At 38.3% G+C, this 17,100-nt stretch overlaps 1 protein-coding gene across 4 annotated transcripts in view; it reads left to right on the forward strand.

Annotated features, from left to right (window-relative positions):
- NDRG2 (NDRG family member 2) overlaps window positions 1-17,100 on the forward strand; it is a 43,896-nt gene that overhangs the window by 3,218 nt on the left and 23,578 nt on the right. For 2 of the 4 annotated variants that reach the window (XM_034423027.3, XM_034423029.3), the window contains exons 2-3: window positions 6,942-7,024; window positions 10,896-10,940. In XM_034423027.3, coding sequence (XP_034278918.1) covers window positions 6,947-7,024; window positions 10,896-10,940 — 123 coding nt within the window. In that variant the 5' untranslated portion in view covers window positions 6,942-6,946. The remainder of the gene's footprint in view (window positions 1-6,941; window positions 7,025-10,895; window positions 10,941-17,100) is intronic. The other 2 variants (XM_034423030.3, XM_034423028.3) reach the window with 1 other exon arrangement.

The raw sequence follows: 17,100 nt of genomic DNA on the forward strand, positions 1-17,100 counted from the left end.
AAAGAAGCCAAGAATCCTTAATGTCAGAATCCTTAATGTCAGGAAAATCTAATCTATTAAACTAGAAACAGGGCTACTTTTCCATTTGGAAATACGGATCTCCCACTCCCCTAGTCCATACTTTCCTCTCTGCCTTCTTAACAAGAAATAATGGAACCCTGATGCCTGGCATTAGCCTAGGCTTCTTTGTACAGGACTGGGGTTATCCACTAAGTGTAGAGTTGCTACATCTTGGAGACTGAAGTCATGACTTTCTGGATGCTTGCTCTTTACAGGCCCCATTAAGGGCCCCTCAGTGGCAAGAAGCTCCTGGGGAACTGGATGGCTGCCCGAGTCATGGTGATCGAAACAACTATTTATGGCTCAGGAGGGAGATCCTTGGATGGAGCCCAGCGTGGGAAGCAGACATAATACCTGAGGGAGGAGGGGAGAGAGAGATAGAGAAACAGGAGAAGAAAGAATGGAAGATTCCCTGTTCTTACAGGGCCCTGGGGAGCCTACCCCAGGGCCAAGGATGGAGCAACACTAAGAGATGGAAGAGAGGGTTGACTTGCAGCCAGGCAGAGGGAAAATAGCCTAGTTGGTAAGAGTGAAGGGGGGTAATGCTTAGTCATTCATTTGCCTCCCTTCGCTTCCCCCACCTCTTTTTGCATTGCAAGAAGAATGCCAATGCAAAATCTTTTGTAGCATGATAGGGCATGTAAGCCTTAATATACAAAAGTCTCTGAATTATGTACTAGGGACTGGGAAGTAGAGATGGGGGTACACGGTAATCCATTTGGGAACAAACAGTGCTACATGTCTCTCATTTCACTTTGTATAGGAATGGGTAGATCCGTAGAAGAGACCTTCCTGGGGTTCAGATCTTTGTAGCTATAATTCAGTGTACTATCATACTAGGAGCACATGTATTTGTGAGTGTACAGTTCCCTGTTCCAAGTTTCCCTTGAGGAAAGAGGAATGCCAGTTCCATTTTTTTTTCAACTGAGAAGACTCATCAGGATATATGTCTGGGTTGGCAGAACATATGCGGACACACCTCTAGCACAGCACAGTTAATAACTTTGTGTTCTGGTCTTGTGCAAGTTCCTGTTTGTTTTTTTTTTAAGTTTTCATAACAAGACTGTAAACTACTGTAGATAGATAATGACTGTTCCACAATGGAGTTCAGCATCAATTGATGACCTGTAGATATCAAGATGTGATGAATGAAAACAGTTCCCACATCCAGATGGACCTTCTGAATTGTAATTAGCTGTATTTTTAAGTGGGGTATGTATGTATGATGCATGTTTAGTTCGGATACACTTCTGTATATTAAGGATTTGCACACAGAGAAATTTGGAATAAGGCTTTGAACCTCAACAATTATTTTTTAAACCAATTAAATGGCCAATGATGTAATGATTAAATAGGCTAGAAACTGGGACACCAACTTAGTTCTAGTCCTGCCTTAGGCATGATGCCAACTGTGTGACCTTGGGCCAATCACTCTATCTCAGCCCTAGAAAACAGACAATGGCAAGCCACTTCTGAAATCTTGCCAAGAAAACTACATGGACTTGCCCAGGAAGTTGCCAGGAGTCATTGGCTTAGGCATATATACACACAAAATATGACCAAAAGCTTATAAAATTGCTAAATCTTATGAGATTTATCTACAACTTGCAAGATTTTGGTTAAGGAAATTAAAATTTGTTGAAGTTGTTGATATTTTGGACACATGTATCCTAATGTAATATAGTACAGTAATAGTTTACATTAGTGCCCATACCAAAGATTACTGCAGTATGCTAAGAGATCATCAGTCATTCTTAGACTGTAAATTAGGAATCATTATTGTGAAAATGCTCTCTTCATTATGTTGCATTAGTGATATATGAGCATGTATGAATCAACTCTGAAGCAAAGGTAATTTGCCCAAACTGCCAAGTGAACAAAATTGATAGCTTTAACCAAGGTGAATTAAATATTGAAAAATAAAAACTGATTTAATTTAAACTTCCCATTTTGAAATGCATATGTTTTTTGAATAGGTCCAAATAATCAGATGGCTATAACACGAAGTATATAGGCTAGGTTCCACTTCATGTATGTAGTTTGTTTGGTTTTAGCTTGGTATGTTGTCTGAACGCCAGCCTAATGGTTTATTGCTCACCAAACAATAAGAAAGCATCTGTCATAATATAAGCCATGGTTAAGCAAATAATGGTACTAAACCATGTTTACATTGTAAACAATATACTAAACTATTATTTGCTTAGTTTTTGCTAGCACAAAAGAGTGTGGTGGCACAGTGGTTAGAATGCAGTACTGCAGGCTAATTCACAATTGAATTCTGAATGGCTCAAGGTTGATTCAGCCCTCCATCCTTCCAAGTTCAGTAAAATGAGGACCCAGATTGTTGGGGACAATATGCTGACTTTGTAAATCTCTTAGAGAGGGTTATAAAGCACTATGAAGTGGTATATAAGTCTAAGTGTTATAGCTATTGTTACTAACCTAATCAGGAAGTAGGTAAATCAGAGAAAGCTATTGATTGGTTTTAGTTTAATACTTTCTGTAATGTTTATGTGTAAACCATGGTTACCTGAATCATGGCTTAGCATAATATGTAAACTAAGACTGCTCAAATCAATAGTCTTATTCTCTCTTCCTGGGAGAATAGAGGAAGGAGCTTAAAATGGCTATATAGCATTGTGTAATATGTAAATATGTGCCTCGTAATTCCAGACACTTAACTTACCCTAGATTTGTCCTGCAAATTGGCAGGATATTAAATATACATGTTTGGAGCACATTCCAAAATGTATGGTTGTATCTGCAGATGCCGTACAGCTTCACCTATGTCTCTTTGTTGAAAGCTAAGATTGCAGCTCTCTACACACATGATAATTAAAGTCCAAAATGTTTTTTTTTCCCCTGCTGAAGAAGCCTTCACATTTTGAGTTTAGATTAGTGTTTCCAGTGGTAGGTTGCCCCCGGTTCGGACCGGTTCACAAGAACCAGTAGTAAAACCAGCGGGAGGCTCCGCCCACTGACCCAGACATCATCATAGGTAATCTGAGCATGCACAGAAGCTTCTGTGCATGCACAGAAGAGCACGCATGCACGCTTGCTTCATGCGCACACGCGGCCACAATGCAAGCCAGTAGTAAAGCTAAGTAGAACCCACCCCTGAGTGTTTCCCAAACTTACCAACTTAAAGATGTGTAGACTTTAACTCCCAGAATTCCCCAGCCAGTATGGGAGTTGAAGTCCACACATCTTAAAGCTGTTGAGGTTGAGAAACACTCCTTTAGACTAATGGGTCTCAATCTTTTCTTCACCACAGACACTCTTTATATAACTTTTATTGGGTAAATAATATGAGTTGGAAAGTAAATGATCATCTTGTTTGGTAAGCAGTTTTATGCATTTTCATTGTTTAGGATCCAAGCACATTGTAATTACTTACATAAAATAGAAAACAATCATGATGTCCTTGGATAAGCACAGCGAGAGATTTTCTAATTGCAGGGACAGACAACCTGGTACTTTCACAAGTTTTGAACTTCAACTATTAATAGGGACTGGCAGCATAGACCATAGTATGATTGTAGGAATGGTGATCCCAAACATTTGGAGGGCTCCAGATTGCCAACTTCTACCCTAGCAATTATAGTAGCTACATTGGTTAATGTTGGAATCCAATAAAATATTCTCTACCAGGAAACAAAATGCAGGTGACAAAATTGTATTATCATAATACATAATCTCAGAAGTTAGGTCTTCACTAAAGATTATTAGTGAAGTAAAAAATGATTTATGCAGAAAAGCATTTTTGGTTGAGTTGCTGTCAAGATGTACTCCTACAATCCCAACCAGTATATTGAGGAATTGTTGCATGAAAAACCATGCATTTAGAAGACAACAAGCTGGACAAGGCTGTTTTAACTTAGCCACTCAGAAAATGAACAAAGTGTCTTATCAAATAAACCTGGTTATGTTTATATTTCAATCTGAATCTTATTTCATAATGAGTGCCCTTTATCACATTAATATAAACATTTGTTAAATATGCAACCTGCATGGGGATAACTTTTCTTCTAGCAATGTAAACATTTAGGAACTGAATGTATTCTTCTAGAAGAATGATGGGAGGGAAAGAGTAAATAGGGAATCCTAAGCCCTAGGGGAGACCTCTGAAGAAATTTGAACACAACTTTGCAGTTTATTGGTCTGAACTTATTTTGCTGTTCCAGATAGCGATTAAGATCATATTAAAATGGACCATATACTCAAATAAATAAATAAATAAAATAAAATAAATAAATAAATAAAATAAAATGGACCATATAAATAATAGGTTTCATGCATTGCTAAACGACTAATTCCAGTGGTGTTTGGAATATGCTGCAGAATTGTTATTTAAAAGAAAAAAAAATTGAAGAGCATTGAGGCCTCTCTTGAAATTATGTTGTTATTACTGTACAGCTGGCCCTCGATGTATACCCATAATGGATCCTGCCCACCATGGTTGTAAGTCATGGCAGTCATAAATTGGATCGTCCACATAATTAACTCAATTTTATTTTTTTATTTTTTTGTGCAGTGCTCATTAAACAAACAAATGGTTAGCTAATGGCTGATTTTGCCAAAAAATGGAAGTAAATGCCACTTTTTGGTAAAACCATGGTAAAATATGGTCACATACTCATGGGATGCTACAAATAGCTGTAAATGTGAGCCCGAAATGCATTCATGTGAACATGGTGGGAGACTGGCCATCAGAACTTCAGAACCAAGTCGTAAGTAGTCCCAGGAAGGACCATCATAACTTTGAATGGTCAATAAGTAACTAATCATAAGTTGAGAACTACCTTTATTACTCATGAAGCAAGTGTCATACAGGTCTTGATTATCTGCTGCCATCCCAGCAATCAACATTGCTGGCGCTGTCCCTCTTGCAGAGTGAGTCATGGTATTCTGTGATTCATGAAAAATTTGTGGATTGCATTGGACGTTTTTGTTCAAAGCTATCGAGGACTATAGGAGGCTGATTTCGGAGCACTTCTAAAAGTGCCTTATCAGAGCATTGCATTTTGAAACCTCCTGGAATATTGGAAGAGTCCTAAAACATGTCACGACAATCATTGAAGCACAGTGATTACTAAAGACTGTAGCTCACTGGTAAAGTACCTTTTTTAAAAAAGACTTTTATTTTTTAAAGAATGTTATTATTATTATTTTAATAACAAGGCATCAGGCATATTTATAGTCCTTCCTTCCCTATTTTCCCCTTAACAATAACCCTGTGAGTTGAGTTTAGCTGCGAGAGAGTGACTGGCTCAAAGTTACCCAGCTGGCTTTCATGCCTTAAGGTTTCTGGCCCGGAGCCTTAACCATTACACCCAACTGGCTCTTTTTGTATGTGGAAGTCTGTGGATTCAATTTGTGGCATTTCCTGCAAAGGCCTTCAAATATATTTTCCATCTGCAGATGAGGGGAAAATGGATATGTAATTGTCAATATCAGTAGATAGACTGTGGAGGACCAGCAGTTCAGTTCAGTAGAAAGCAAGTGTTTATATTCCTGTCTCATTCGGCTGGTGCTGGCCACTTGCCAAGGTGTGGCTGTTTATATGAAATCATACCTGATTACATAATGAGGGGGTCTAGATTTAGGTGATCAGGGTTGACTTCTTCACCTCTGTTGCGTTATCCCCTATCTGCAGAAAAGCAAGGTAGTTTTCTGCACGATGGGGAACATAAAACCATCTCAACTCCACAGAGTTTTAAAACCCCACTCAAATCAAGACAAGGTATATCACTCACTTCACAAGGTCGCAAAACACCAAGCATATCAGTCTGTCTGCAAAACAATCTAAATTTTTTTAAAAAATATTTGGCCCATTAAAAGGCTGTTATAAAAAAAGATTCTATTTTTGAGGTGATAGACTGAGAATGAATTCAAGTTTGTTTTGGAGAGCAGCCATAAACAGCTTTTCTCAATCTGACACTTTTCAGATGTTGTCAGACCACAGCTCCAGAATTCCTAAGAGCTGTGATGGCTTGGGATTTTGGGAATTGTAGTCCCAAGCCAGCTGGAAGGCAGAAGGCTGGGGAAGGCTGATCTTAAAAGAGTATAAATGTATACAGGAAAGGGCTTGAAAGATGAAGCTTTGGCAGTTTTCACAATTACTTGGATTCTTTTATGCGTCCAATGTCTCACATTTACAGCAAAGATTAATGATTTCAGTGCTTGCTTTTAACATGCCCTGTTAACACTTTATATAATTATATATAACACTTTATATCCAATAACATTATAACACTTTATAATGTTCATAGATGTACCACAGTCTAGACGAGGTCTATAAGTAGCTAAGTGTTGCTTGTGGTAGAAAAATACATTTAATGGATGGCAGCATCCACGTCTTTGTTAGCTTAAGTTCAAAGCAATTGGTGGTTCATACATGCATGTTAAGTTCTTGATGGTTTTTTCTTTCTTAGGATATTTCATCACCTGGCTAGGTGGCATTGTCAGTTGTATTCCCAACTGTGCATATATCTGACTGATTTACCATTCACTTGCTAGTTGGCAGCTGAATAAAAGACTATGTGGCCACATTGGAAAGTGTTAGATATCCAAATCTTATCTACTTAGGTTAATTCCTGAATTATTCAACCATATCTGCAGTCCTCATTTGTCATTATCAAGTGAGGGAGAATGAAAGTGACATCACCTATCAATGGTTCACTAGTATATACATTTCCCCATTAACATATCACCCAATCAATGGTTCATTAGTATATACATTTCTCCCATTAACATATCACCCAATCAATGGTTCATTAGTCTATACATTTCCTCCTTAATATATCATCCAATCAATGGATCATTAGTATATACATTTCCCCCATTAACATATCCCCAATTGTCTTTGTCTTTTGTCCCAGGTGCCATGACAGAACTCCAGGAAGTGCAGATCACTGAAGAAAAGCCACTACTGCGAGCCCCAGGAGCACCTGATCCAGGCAAGGTCAGTACAAAGTTGGGGGGAAACCGTCTCTCCCCACCCTTCTGCTGCTGCTTTTTTTCCCTTCTCATCAGCATATTTCCAAATTGTGTCCAGTCCTGCTTCTTTCCATCCTTATCGGTCCTACTTCTTTCCCATCTTTGCAGAGAAGTTGCATTCATAACTGCCTTTTTTCAAAACCTACCTTATAGGTTTATCACTCTGGCAGTAGTTTTCCAAGTTTTTGTCCATCACTTTGAGCTGCAACCTTTCAAAACAGATGCCAGAGATTGATTTTTCTGTCTATGCCACCCTTCTTTTATTATTAGCTAAAAATGTCCTCTGTCAAGTTGCAAACTTTCTAGGCCCAGATCCATGCATGGTCAAATGCCTGTCTCTTTAAAGGAAAGGTAAACAATGCATGCTTTTCTTTGATATTTTTGGCTTGCAGTTCTCATTATTCCTTATCACTGGCCATACTGTTTGTGGCTATTTGGCAATGTTTGGAGAACAACTTGTTTGTCATCCTTACTTTGCAAGTCTTAGAGGCGAAGATGTAACAGCTGTTATGTTCTTATTGGAGAATGATCAAACCTGTATCTAATTCCACAGCAGCAGTAGGTAATAAATTATCATTAAGTGTATATCTAAATATAATTCTTAGCCGAGACAAGAGAACTTGAGATCTTCTTGTAGTTCAACAACCTTTAGTCCCTGCTAGGCAGGCTTGTTGGTGAAAAATGAAAGGCAATGTATTAGTATGCATCTGGAGAGAGACACGTTTTCTACATCGTGAAGCTAACAGTATAGATTTTATACAATCACTGGAATCCTATCAAGCATGATACACTAATATTCCTAGATTATTTTGATGCAACATTAAAAGATTAAAAGTTACTTGGAAGTAGCTGATTAGGAGAGAGGAGAATCAGCTTGACCTATTTATGTTCCTTTAACAGCTATTTGGATGTACAGAATATGGCAGATAAAGCTTTCCGCAACTCAGATCAGTGTTTCTCAACTTTGGCAGATTGAAGATGTATGGATTTCAATTCCCAAAATTCCCCAGCCAGCATGCTGGAGGCTTGAAGTCCACACATCTTCAGGTTACCAGAGCTGAGAAACTCTGGCTTAGATACATATACAGTGACCTGCACATCATGACTATTGAAGACACTAGTACAAAGCCAATGGGAAAAAAAGTGGCAGTTGTTTTTCCAAGCAGTTTCTAAGGGCACTGCCAGGAATAAGTGTAATCAATCTGTCAAGGTCCTGCTTCCTCAAGGCCTACTTTTAACTTTCCCTGGAACTTCCTTTTTGGTATTAAAGCATTCAGCCAATGACAATAATAAGGACAAAAAGGACATCTAATTGCACTGTGTTCTTCCAGTGGGGAATAGCAAATACAATACACAACAATGGGGCTGGCAAAGAATTGGACTTCTTATTGAGGGGAACCAATGAAAGGAGGAAAAGATCCTGCATGTTCCGTAAAATAGGATATTTCGACAAATTTTTGATATACCAAATTAAGTTTCAACTCAACTAAGAAAAATGCAGAAACTTTGTCTCCTTTCACATCTGAATAAATCTTCATCCTTCATTCTCCATTATCAAACACTAGTATAATTATTGGTAAAGGACAGTGAATAGACTTGATCCTTAAATAGCGGCATAAATCTCCATCCTTGCTAGATGGTTTAAATTGATTTTAGATAAGAGATATATATGAGGGTTGATTGCAAGATGAACATATGGGGGCAAAGATTTTGAAGCATACAATAAAACTTTGCTGAAAATAGTAAACGTTGAGGAAGGCGAAAATCCAGAACCCTGTGTGTTATACACCATTCTTTGATCTCTCAGCATGGAATAACATAAGCACAATAAATAAATGGAAACACGTGCTTGCCCTTCTCTGTATGTTTTAACAGTGGAAATTTTGCACATTGTTGTAATGTTGTTGGGAAAGATCAGTAAGTGAAACATGATCAGCCTGTTCAAATCTTTGGGAATTGCACAAACTAGGAGTGGTAATTTAAACTTCTTTGGCAGACCCCTTCTTCGAAAGATTCCCTATTAAAAGATATAGTTACAGTTAGTTGCCACCAATCAGGCTGAACCTCCTGACATGCCCTAATTTGTCTCACTGGGAAGTTCTAAGTCATTCACCTGGGCCTGCGAAAACAGAAAAGGAGGTACTTTGATCTTCCTGACCAAAGTCAGCATTGCAGAACTTTTAAAAAAACAACATTGTGCCAATTCTGAAACATAAGGTATAACATGCACTGCAATTCATAGGAGAGGTTTTAGCAAGAAATTCCCTTTTTAAATGAAAAGAGGGTTGTTGGGAATAAGTAATATATGAAAACTAAGCCAATAATCACACAGAGAATTCCAGGTAAAATCAATTCAGCCAGCCTAACTAAATTAGTTATTATCTGCCTATAGGCTTCAACATATGTTGGCTGTTTAATTGCAGAAAAGATGGATTGGAGAGAGTCATCTGAGCCTGATATTTGGATGTTATTAGGGAGGCTTTCCTTGCTACGTCTTTTCTCCTTTTCCATGAATGCTATTTTTATTATTACAAAATGTCAGGGGAAAGACATCGTCTTTAGAAAGGTTGAGCTTTCTAAAAACTCCATCTCTGATGTCACAGTCTAGCATGCCAGTCAGGAAATTATAATCTGGTACCGCATTCCTAAGAACAATGATTGGATGACAAAGATGCTGAATAATTTTCACAAACTATGCTATTGTCCAAAAATAGTTACATGGGAGTGGCATTTTTAAGAGAGAGAAAAACATTAATTCTATTTAGGCATCTCAGTGTGAGAGCACTAGATGTTTTATGTGTAATATCAGATGCACTTGAATAGCATCAAAAATAAAAGGTTTGTCACACACTATAGATCATGAATGTGGTGCTGTATAATATTTGATGAGGTTTAAAATTATCACAATATTGTGGTAATCAACAGCCACATATAATAATTGCTTATACATGCTGTTACAAAGAAAACCTGTTTGGAATCACTAACTTTTCATTTCTTAGTTCAGTTTCAAGCCTTTTTTTTTTTTTTTTTAGTTCTATGACACCTATACAACTACTAAAGGGACAGGAGTATCTGTAGTGAGGGGAACTGTAGCTGGGGGGAAACACCACATTTATATAGACATCCTACTAATTCTAAGTAAGGCAATTTAGCCACTAGGAGAAATATTGCATAAGAATTAGCACCACTCACTCCCAGCAGTGGTTCATGAATCCAGGGCATCACCATAATTAATAATAGCAGATGTTCCCAATATGTCATGGGACATGGGACTAGGAGAACAGTTAGTGCAGACACACAGCTTGCCCAGAAAAAACAAAGACAGCTGTGTTGGTTCAGGAGAAAAAAAAATAAAGTTCAAAATCCATACAAGCAGGGCATCAAAAACTATGCAAGCTTTTGAATTCACCAAAACTTTAAACCAGGCAAGGTGCTACAAAGACAACAGCTTAAAGATAGAATGCATTGTATTTTTATGTGCAGCTGGTCTATAATCATACAAGCTTCACCAAGAATGAAAACAAGCAGGTTTTCCTCTTTGTCAATGACAAGCATTTGGCCTCCTCAGTTGAGCAAGTTGTTAAAAACATAAACTGGAACACACAAATTCTTGTATCCATATGCTGCAGCTCTACAGTGCAACTGCTTTCTAATGAATTTATTTACTGCTTGCAACCCATGCTGGTTTTTTTTTTAAGGGTGCCAACCGATGACAAAAAACCTGCACGCTCTGCTTCTTCCCCCCACCCTTCCCCATAATTGATTCTTCTTCCTCTTACTTGCTACCTCCTTGCCCCCTGTCTGTCTCTTCCCCTTCCCCCTTCTCTGTGTTCTAGGATGCTGAACTGATAACAACCAAACTTCTACAGGAATATGGCCAGGTAATACTACCATGCCATTCTTTCCATTTTACTCAAAAGGGCAGACCCCATGCCTTCCCCGCCTCCCTTTGGCTTGCAGGAACTTCTAACTTCAGAAGAAGCCAAAGACTCTATCTGTGTCCATTCTTTCTGGTCTTCTCCCTCAATTGAGCAAGAAAATGGATACAGGTAGACCCAGTATTACAGCCAACACCTGCTTTCTTGAAGGAGGAATTGCATAAGTCTACCTTTCCCCAGCCTGGTATTTGCAAGGAAGGAGAAAGTTGTCAGATAGATAAACTGTAATGACTGATTCCCCACAAGGAGGGAGAAAATGAGGAAGATGTAACCAAAGGGTTTTTCCTCCTTATTTGTACTGGAAGAAAGAAGTGCAACTGGTCTGGGTAAACTCAGCAAAAGCAGTGACTTCTTTGTTCAGCAGGAGATATTCCTGGAACAGAGATTACAAATCAGGAACATTTTTAGTGCAGTCACTTTTTTTCTGGCAAGACACTTGCAAAAGAGCCAACAACAAGGTTTTTCGCGTAGCTTTGTCTTTGTGCTAAGAAAATGGCTTTATGTTACGTCAAATCAATATTATCTGTTCCAAAGATGGGCAAACCAGTTGGGAGGTCTGCGTTGGTGATTGCTTGGTTTTTAACCAGACCAAAAATGGTAACTAGAGGGAAATTATCCATTGCAAAGTATCATGCATCATAGAATGGGAGATACAGAGTTCACAGATTAGTTGCCATCAATCCAAGATGAGCCCAGAGCGGCCGCATAAATCTTTTATATAAATAATAAATAAATCAGAAATTCTAATCTCTCTTTTTATAAGCAAAATTAAAGTCCTAGGTCTCAAACGATTATTTTGCTTTATAATTGAGACATATGAAAATAGATGGATAAACAGCGAATATGAGGTTAGCGATGGCAGAGACTGTTTTTAAAAAGTTTATCATATTTTCTACCATTTATGCTATTTAAACTCAAATCTTCTCCATCTTGGCTGGTTCAAATATCACATTTGGCATACTGTTGTTTATTATTTTTGGCATAGATTGTTATTTGAACCTAGCCATTGAGATTTATAAGCTATGATTTATGGTTTAGTGTGAGGTGTGAACCTAGCTATTTGCAGAACAAGTGGCTTGTTCTGCAAATCATGGTTTACCACATTTTTTTAAGCTATCCGCAGACTGATAACAGCTCTCTATGGTTTCAAATGAGGCTTCCCCATCCAAGAGATTCAAAGATCTCCTATAGTTCATGTGGTTGCCCTACCGTAAGATTCCCCTTTCCCTCAAATAGACCTATTTTGCATTCTCCAAGAGCCTTGCCAAACAAACAAAAATGAAGTAACAACTCTCCATAGAAATCCTAGTTTTAAGAAGCCTGTTTTTTATTTGCTGTTGCTACATTGTAGTATACAGTAATCCTCGAATTAGGGTAAGCACAGTGGTTTTTAAGTGTATCATGCTCAATTTTATGTCTTTTTTGCCATGATTAAGCGAATCACTGCATTTATAAAGTGAATCACACAATCATTAAGTAAATTTGACTTCCTCCATTGACTTTGCTTGTTGGAAGCCAGCTGGGAAGGTCGCATATGTTGATCACATAATCCTGGGACACTGCAACCCATTGTAAATCCATGCTGGTTTTCAAGTACCTAAATTTGATCACATGACTATGGGCATACTCTGACAGCCTAAAGCATGAGGTCAGCTGTAACCTGTATTTTTTAAAACTAATGGTATTAAGTCACAAAATCTCTGTGCTTTGTTCTAATTGTAGCATTTCAACTACTGGCCATCTATTTATTAGGCAGAGAGTATGAAATTAACTTTCTTGTTTTGTGGTCTGATCTTAAGTAGTACCACAAATTTCAACCCTAGCAGCTTTCCTCATCATTGGGGTGGCCAAATGTTCCAAACACCTTTGCTTTTGCATGGCGGCAGAAGCTTAAGCTGTGGGCACCAGCACGAGACTATGTTTATCACTTCCCTTTACCCCTGAATATTAAGCAGCTTTGAAAAGCATAGGAGCAGACTGAGCTGTTTATCGGTTCATTGGCAATCCTGTTGCGCCATCACGCACCTGTTGCAACACCTGCCTGTCATGCACCTAAAGAGATAATTGCTTAGTCATGAACCCCCTTGACTGGACTAAAGCTATCATGTGGGCTGTCTTCCCCCATGTTACACTAGGAATATTTACGTACAAGGTTACAGTATGGTTATATTACACAATAGAGATTTTTTTAAAACAGGACGAGAAAATCTACTTTAGATACCAATTGGTGATTTCTCTTTCTTGTTGCAAAAGTTTTATTACATCATCTAACCTTCTGTGAGGTGAGCCAAGCCCACGCTCCAAACTAGAAGAGTGAGCTTTAGACCCTTGGCTGCAGCAGCTTTACAAACAAATGCTTATTACTTTGAACTGCTTGGCCCTCTTATATTCGCATTCCATCCCCTGAACTCGTGGGTGAATCCAGGAGACTTGGCCCCCAAGTTTACCAGCTGTTCAAGTCCTGTTCAGTCAGCTGCACATTTAGTTTTATTTATCAGTCCCTCAGACAATAAAGTTTTTGCTGCTGAGAGCTAGCAAAAAAAAATGTAGAGTGATAGCGATTTCATTTTAGGTTTGGAGACAAAGCAAATAATTAGCAAATCTAAGCATGTATACAAACTATCCAAAACAGTTGAACCGAAAACTAAGCCTATTTGGGAGCTTCAGAATGTTCACAGCTAGTGGGGGGGAAAATGAGGAAAGAATTAATGAGGGAAAAGAGTTTGGAGAAAACGATGATTTGGGAGGGGAGGGGAGGGGAGGGGAGGGGAGGGGAAAAGGTTAGAATACAGCACAAAATTTGAATTTATCTCCCATCCCTTCCGTTTAAGTATGACGATACTGTGCAAAAAGTTGGTTATGGCCTCCCTCTAAGATGGCAATGAAGCTTAGTGTTGGCTTTGGGTATTTACTTAGGACCAACCTTCCATTCTGAAGAGAAGCACAGGAACAAGCCAAGCCAAACAGGTTTACTGCTGTGGCACTCTTCTAATTCCCCATCATGTTTCAAAGATTATCATTTGAAAAAGGTTCTTTGGAGAACTCAGTTATACCTTAGATAGACAGAGGCATTCTCAGAGGAGGGAAGGGTAGGTAGGCTGTAAAAATAAAGTCAAAACCACACAATTGTGGCTATCTTGACTTTTTTTGACTTGCTCTGTGGACATCCCTATGGTGGAATTAAATAATTTAGGCAATTTCAGTAGTGCTTGATAGCAAAACTGGGTGCATTCTTTTGCCTCTTCTGATGCTTGTTTTAGCAAAGGAAGGCGAATGAAGGTGAGACTGTTAGAATTGCAGGCAGACCATCTTTTACTAGGGAGACATAGGGCCTTTATTAGCCTCACCAATTTTGCCTATCTATATGGCTTTTCTATTTGTGGGGAAGTGGCTTCCTTGGACCTGATGAACCCACACAGAAGGGCTGCCAAGGGACCTGCCAAACTGTCACCAGCTCTGAGTCTACTCATCTAGAATTGCTACAAAAGTATGGTAATAAAAACTACAAGCGATAAAACAGAATGCAGGAGAGGCTATAAAACAATCCAAAGATTAGATTACACTCCAGTCCTCTAACAGTAGCTGATGTAACACATCCAAAGGCAGGAGAAATAACTTTGTAATTACTCATGTCAACATGGAGCGGTTTTCACCTGTTACCTAAGTGACTGCTAACCCTAAGACAAAACTGCTTGAAGATATGCACGTTTTCATAAATGGACATGCAATTAAGTAGAGTGTGTATCTACACACTCTGTGTAGATAGGGTGTTAGAACTGCAACTTTTCTCACTGCTACACATTATGTATTCCAGTTTTTATTTCTGACCATTTTTGTTCAGGCTAAAAGAATAACTGACCCATCAAAAGGAACACTATTGACATATTTTTTAAAATTCCAGGGGGGGCGTGAGGGTAGTCTGCCTGTAATGAATATTGTTATGTGCCCATGTGGGTTGTGTTATAGATATAAGCATTCAGATTCCCCACTTTGATCTTCTCTTGATGTTGGACAAACTGTGCTGCAGGGCACCATTAAGTGCCAATACCAGAAAGTTGTCTGTGTAGCCAAATTAAATAAAATTGCTGTTTATTATCATGTCAAGTAGGAACTGTAGACCTTTTCAGAAGTTTCAGAACATGCTTATGCATCTTATTAGAAAATGGGCCAAATATTCAGGGTTGGGCCAAATATGCAAATGTTATGAGTTCTTCTCTTGGAAATGCTTGAGATATTCCATTATTTGGAATTAATAATGGAATAATTATAATTAAGATATGCGGTTGTTCTCCTCCAGCACAAATCCATCCAAAAATGGATACAGATTGCCTATATACGCAATAATTAAGATACAACAACCCTGACAATCCACAATGCATAAGAAGTGATCTATTTGGCTTGATGGAACTATGCTCAGGTATTCAATAGTTACAATAATAACCATTACTTTCTGGGAAGTCATGTCTCCTGTCAATTTATCTCTTTCCTGTGAGTATGTTGGAGTGAGCTGAGTCAACAGAGAACTTGAATTTACATTTCTTCAGTCAATCCAACACCTTATCCACCACATAAGATCCTACTCTTCTAAAAAAGAGGGAGGAAAAAGCTAGTTAGTTAGTTAGCCACAATAGTTACACAATACAGGTAGTTCTTGACTTATGACCATAACTTATGACTTATGACCCAAAATTTCTATTGCTAAGTGAGACATTTGTTAAGTGAGTTTTGCCCCATTTTATAACCTTTCTTTCCACAGGTGCTAAGTGAATCACTGCAGTTGAGAAGTTAGTAACCCAGTTGTTAAGTGAATCTGGCTTCCCCATTGACTTTGCTTGTCAGAAGGTCGCAAAAGGTGATCACATGACCTTGGGACAGAGCAACGGTCATAAACATGAAGCAGTTGCCAAGCATCTGAATTTAGATCACGTAACCATGGGGATGCTGTAAAGGTCGTAACTCTGAAAAACGGTCATAAGTCGCAATTTTCAGTGCCATTGTAACTAAATAAACTGTTGTAAATTGAGAACTACCTGTACACATTGTGTTTCATTTGGTGAACTTCTCCAAGGTTATTCATCTCAATTCATAAGTTCCAACTCCTTTCTTTTTCTTTTGTGATCTCTTTCCTCAAGATACTCATTACATCTAAACTGCCTACCTGTCTTCTGAGCTGCCTTCTTCATTTCCCACTTTCCCTCCTTTTCTTGCCTTGTGTTATTCTGGTTCTGGAAAGAAATATCTCTGGGTGCCAAATGGCACAGCCCTTCCCTGCTTCTCTAGTTGCTTTTGAACACATTGAGCTCACTTGTGTGCCATCAGAGAAAAATCTTAGCAGGAAGGGCTGGGAGAATAAACAATGAACTTAAAGCAAAACAAAACAGAACTTGATTGTTTTTCATTATTGACCCAAGTCCTTCTCCGGGCATAATGAAAACTACAAGGTGGAAATGGTCTGTTCTCCATGATGAATTGAACACTTGTTTGGAAATGTGGTAGAATAGACAACATTAACATTACAGTTGACAAGTGCCAAACAAGACTTGCTCTGAAAGTCACACTTTCTAACCTGCCAAGTCCTTCAGCACACAGTGTATTCAAGATAGTCTTTACAGTTACAGATTATATTTATATATTATAAATTTAATATTTATATTGAAAGGTGAAAACTGGCATAAGGATCTTGAGCTGAACTCCAAGTAGGAATAAGCAGAAAATGAGCTATCAATTTAATAATAAGTATGACATTTTAACCATAGTATCCTGAAGGTTGAAATCCCTACATCTTAAAGTTGTTGAGGTTGAGAATTGCTTTTAGTCAAAAAAAAAAAAAAGTCAAAATAGAGATATGCAGCTACAATATTGATGTAGTTGTTTTCAGTGAGGATACAGAATTCTAACAATAATAGTTTTCATTAAAATAAGGGCTTCTGGAACCAAGATTCCATCCCTTAAATGGATATATAGATGATGAGAGGGAAGCAGGAAGAGAAATGCCAGTTTTTCAGCTGCCTGGTAGGTAACAGGACAATGAAGCTCATAGAAGGGAAATAATGCTGTCTTTTACAGGCAGTCCTCAACTTACAACCACAGTTGAGCCTAAAAT

Source organism: Pantherophis guttatus, chromosome 4 (genome assembly GCF_059756535.1).
Source record: "Pantherophis guttatus breed Tessera chromosome 4, ASM5975653v1, whole genome shotgun sequence".
NCBI lineage: Eukaryota > Metazoa > Chordata > Lepidosauria > Squamata > Colubridae > Pantherophis > Pantherophis guttatus.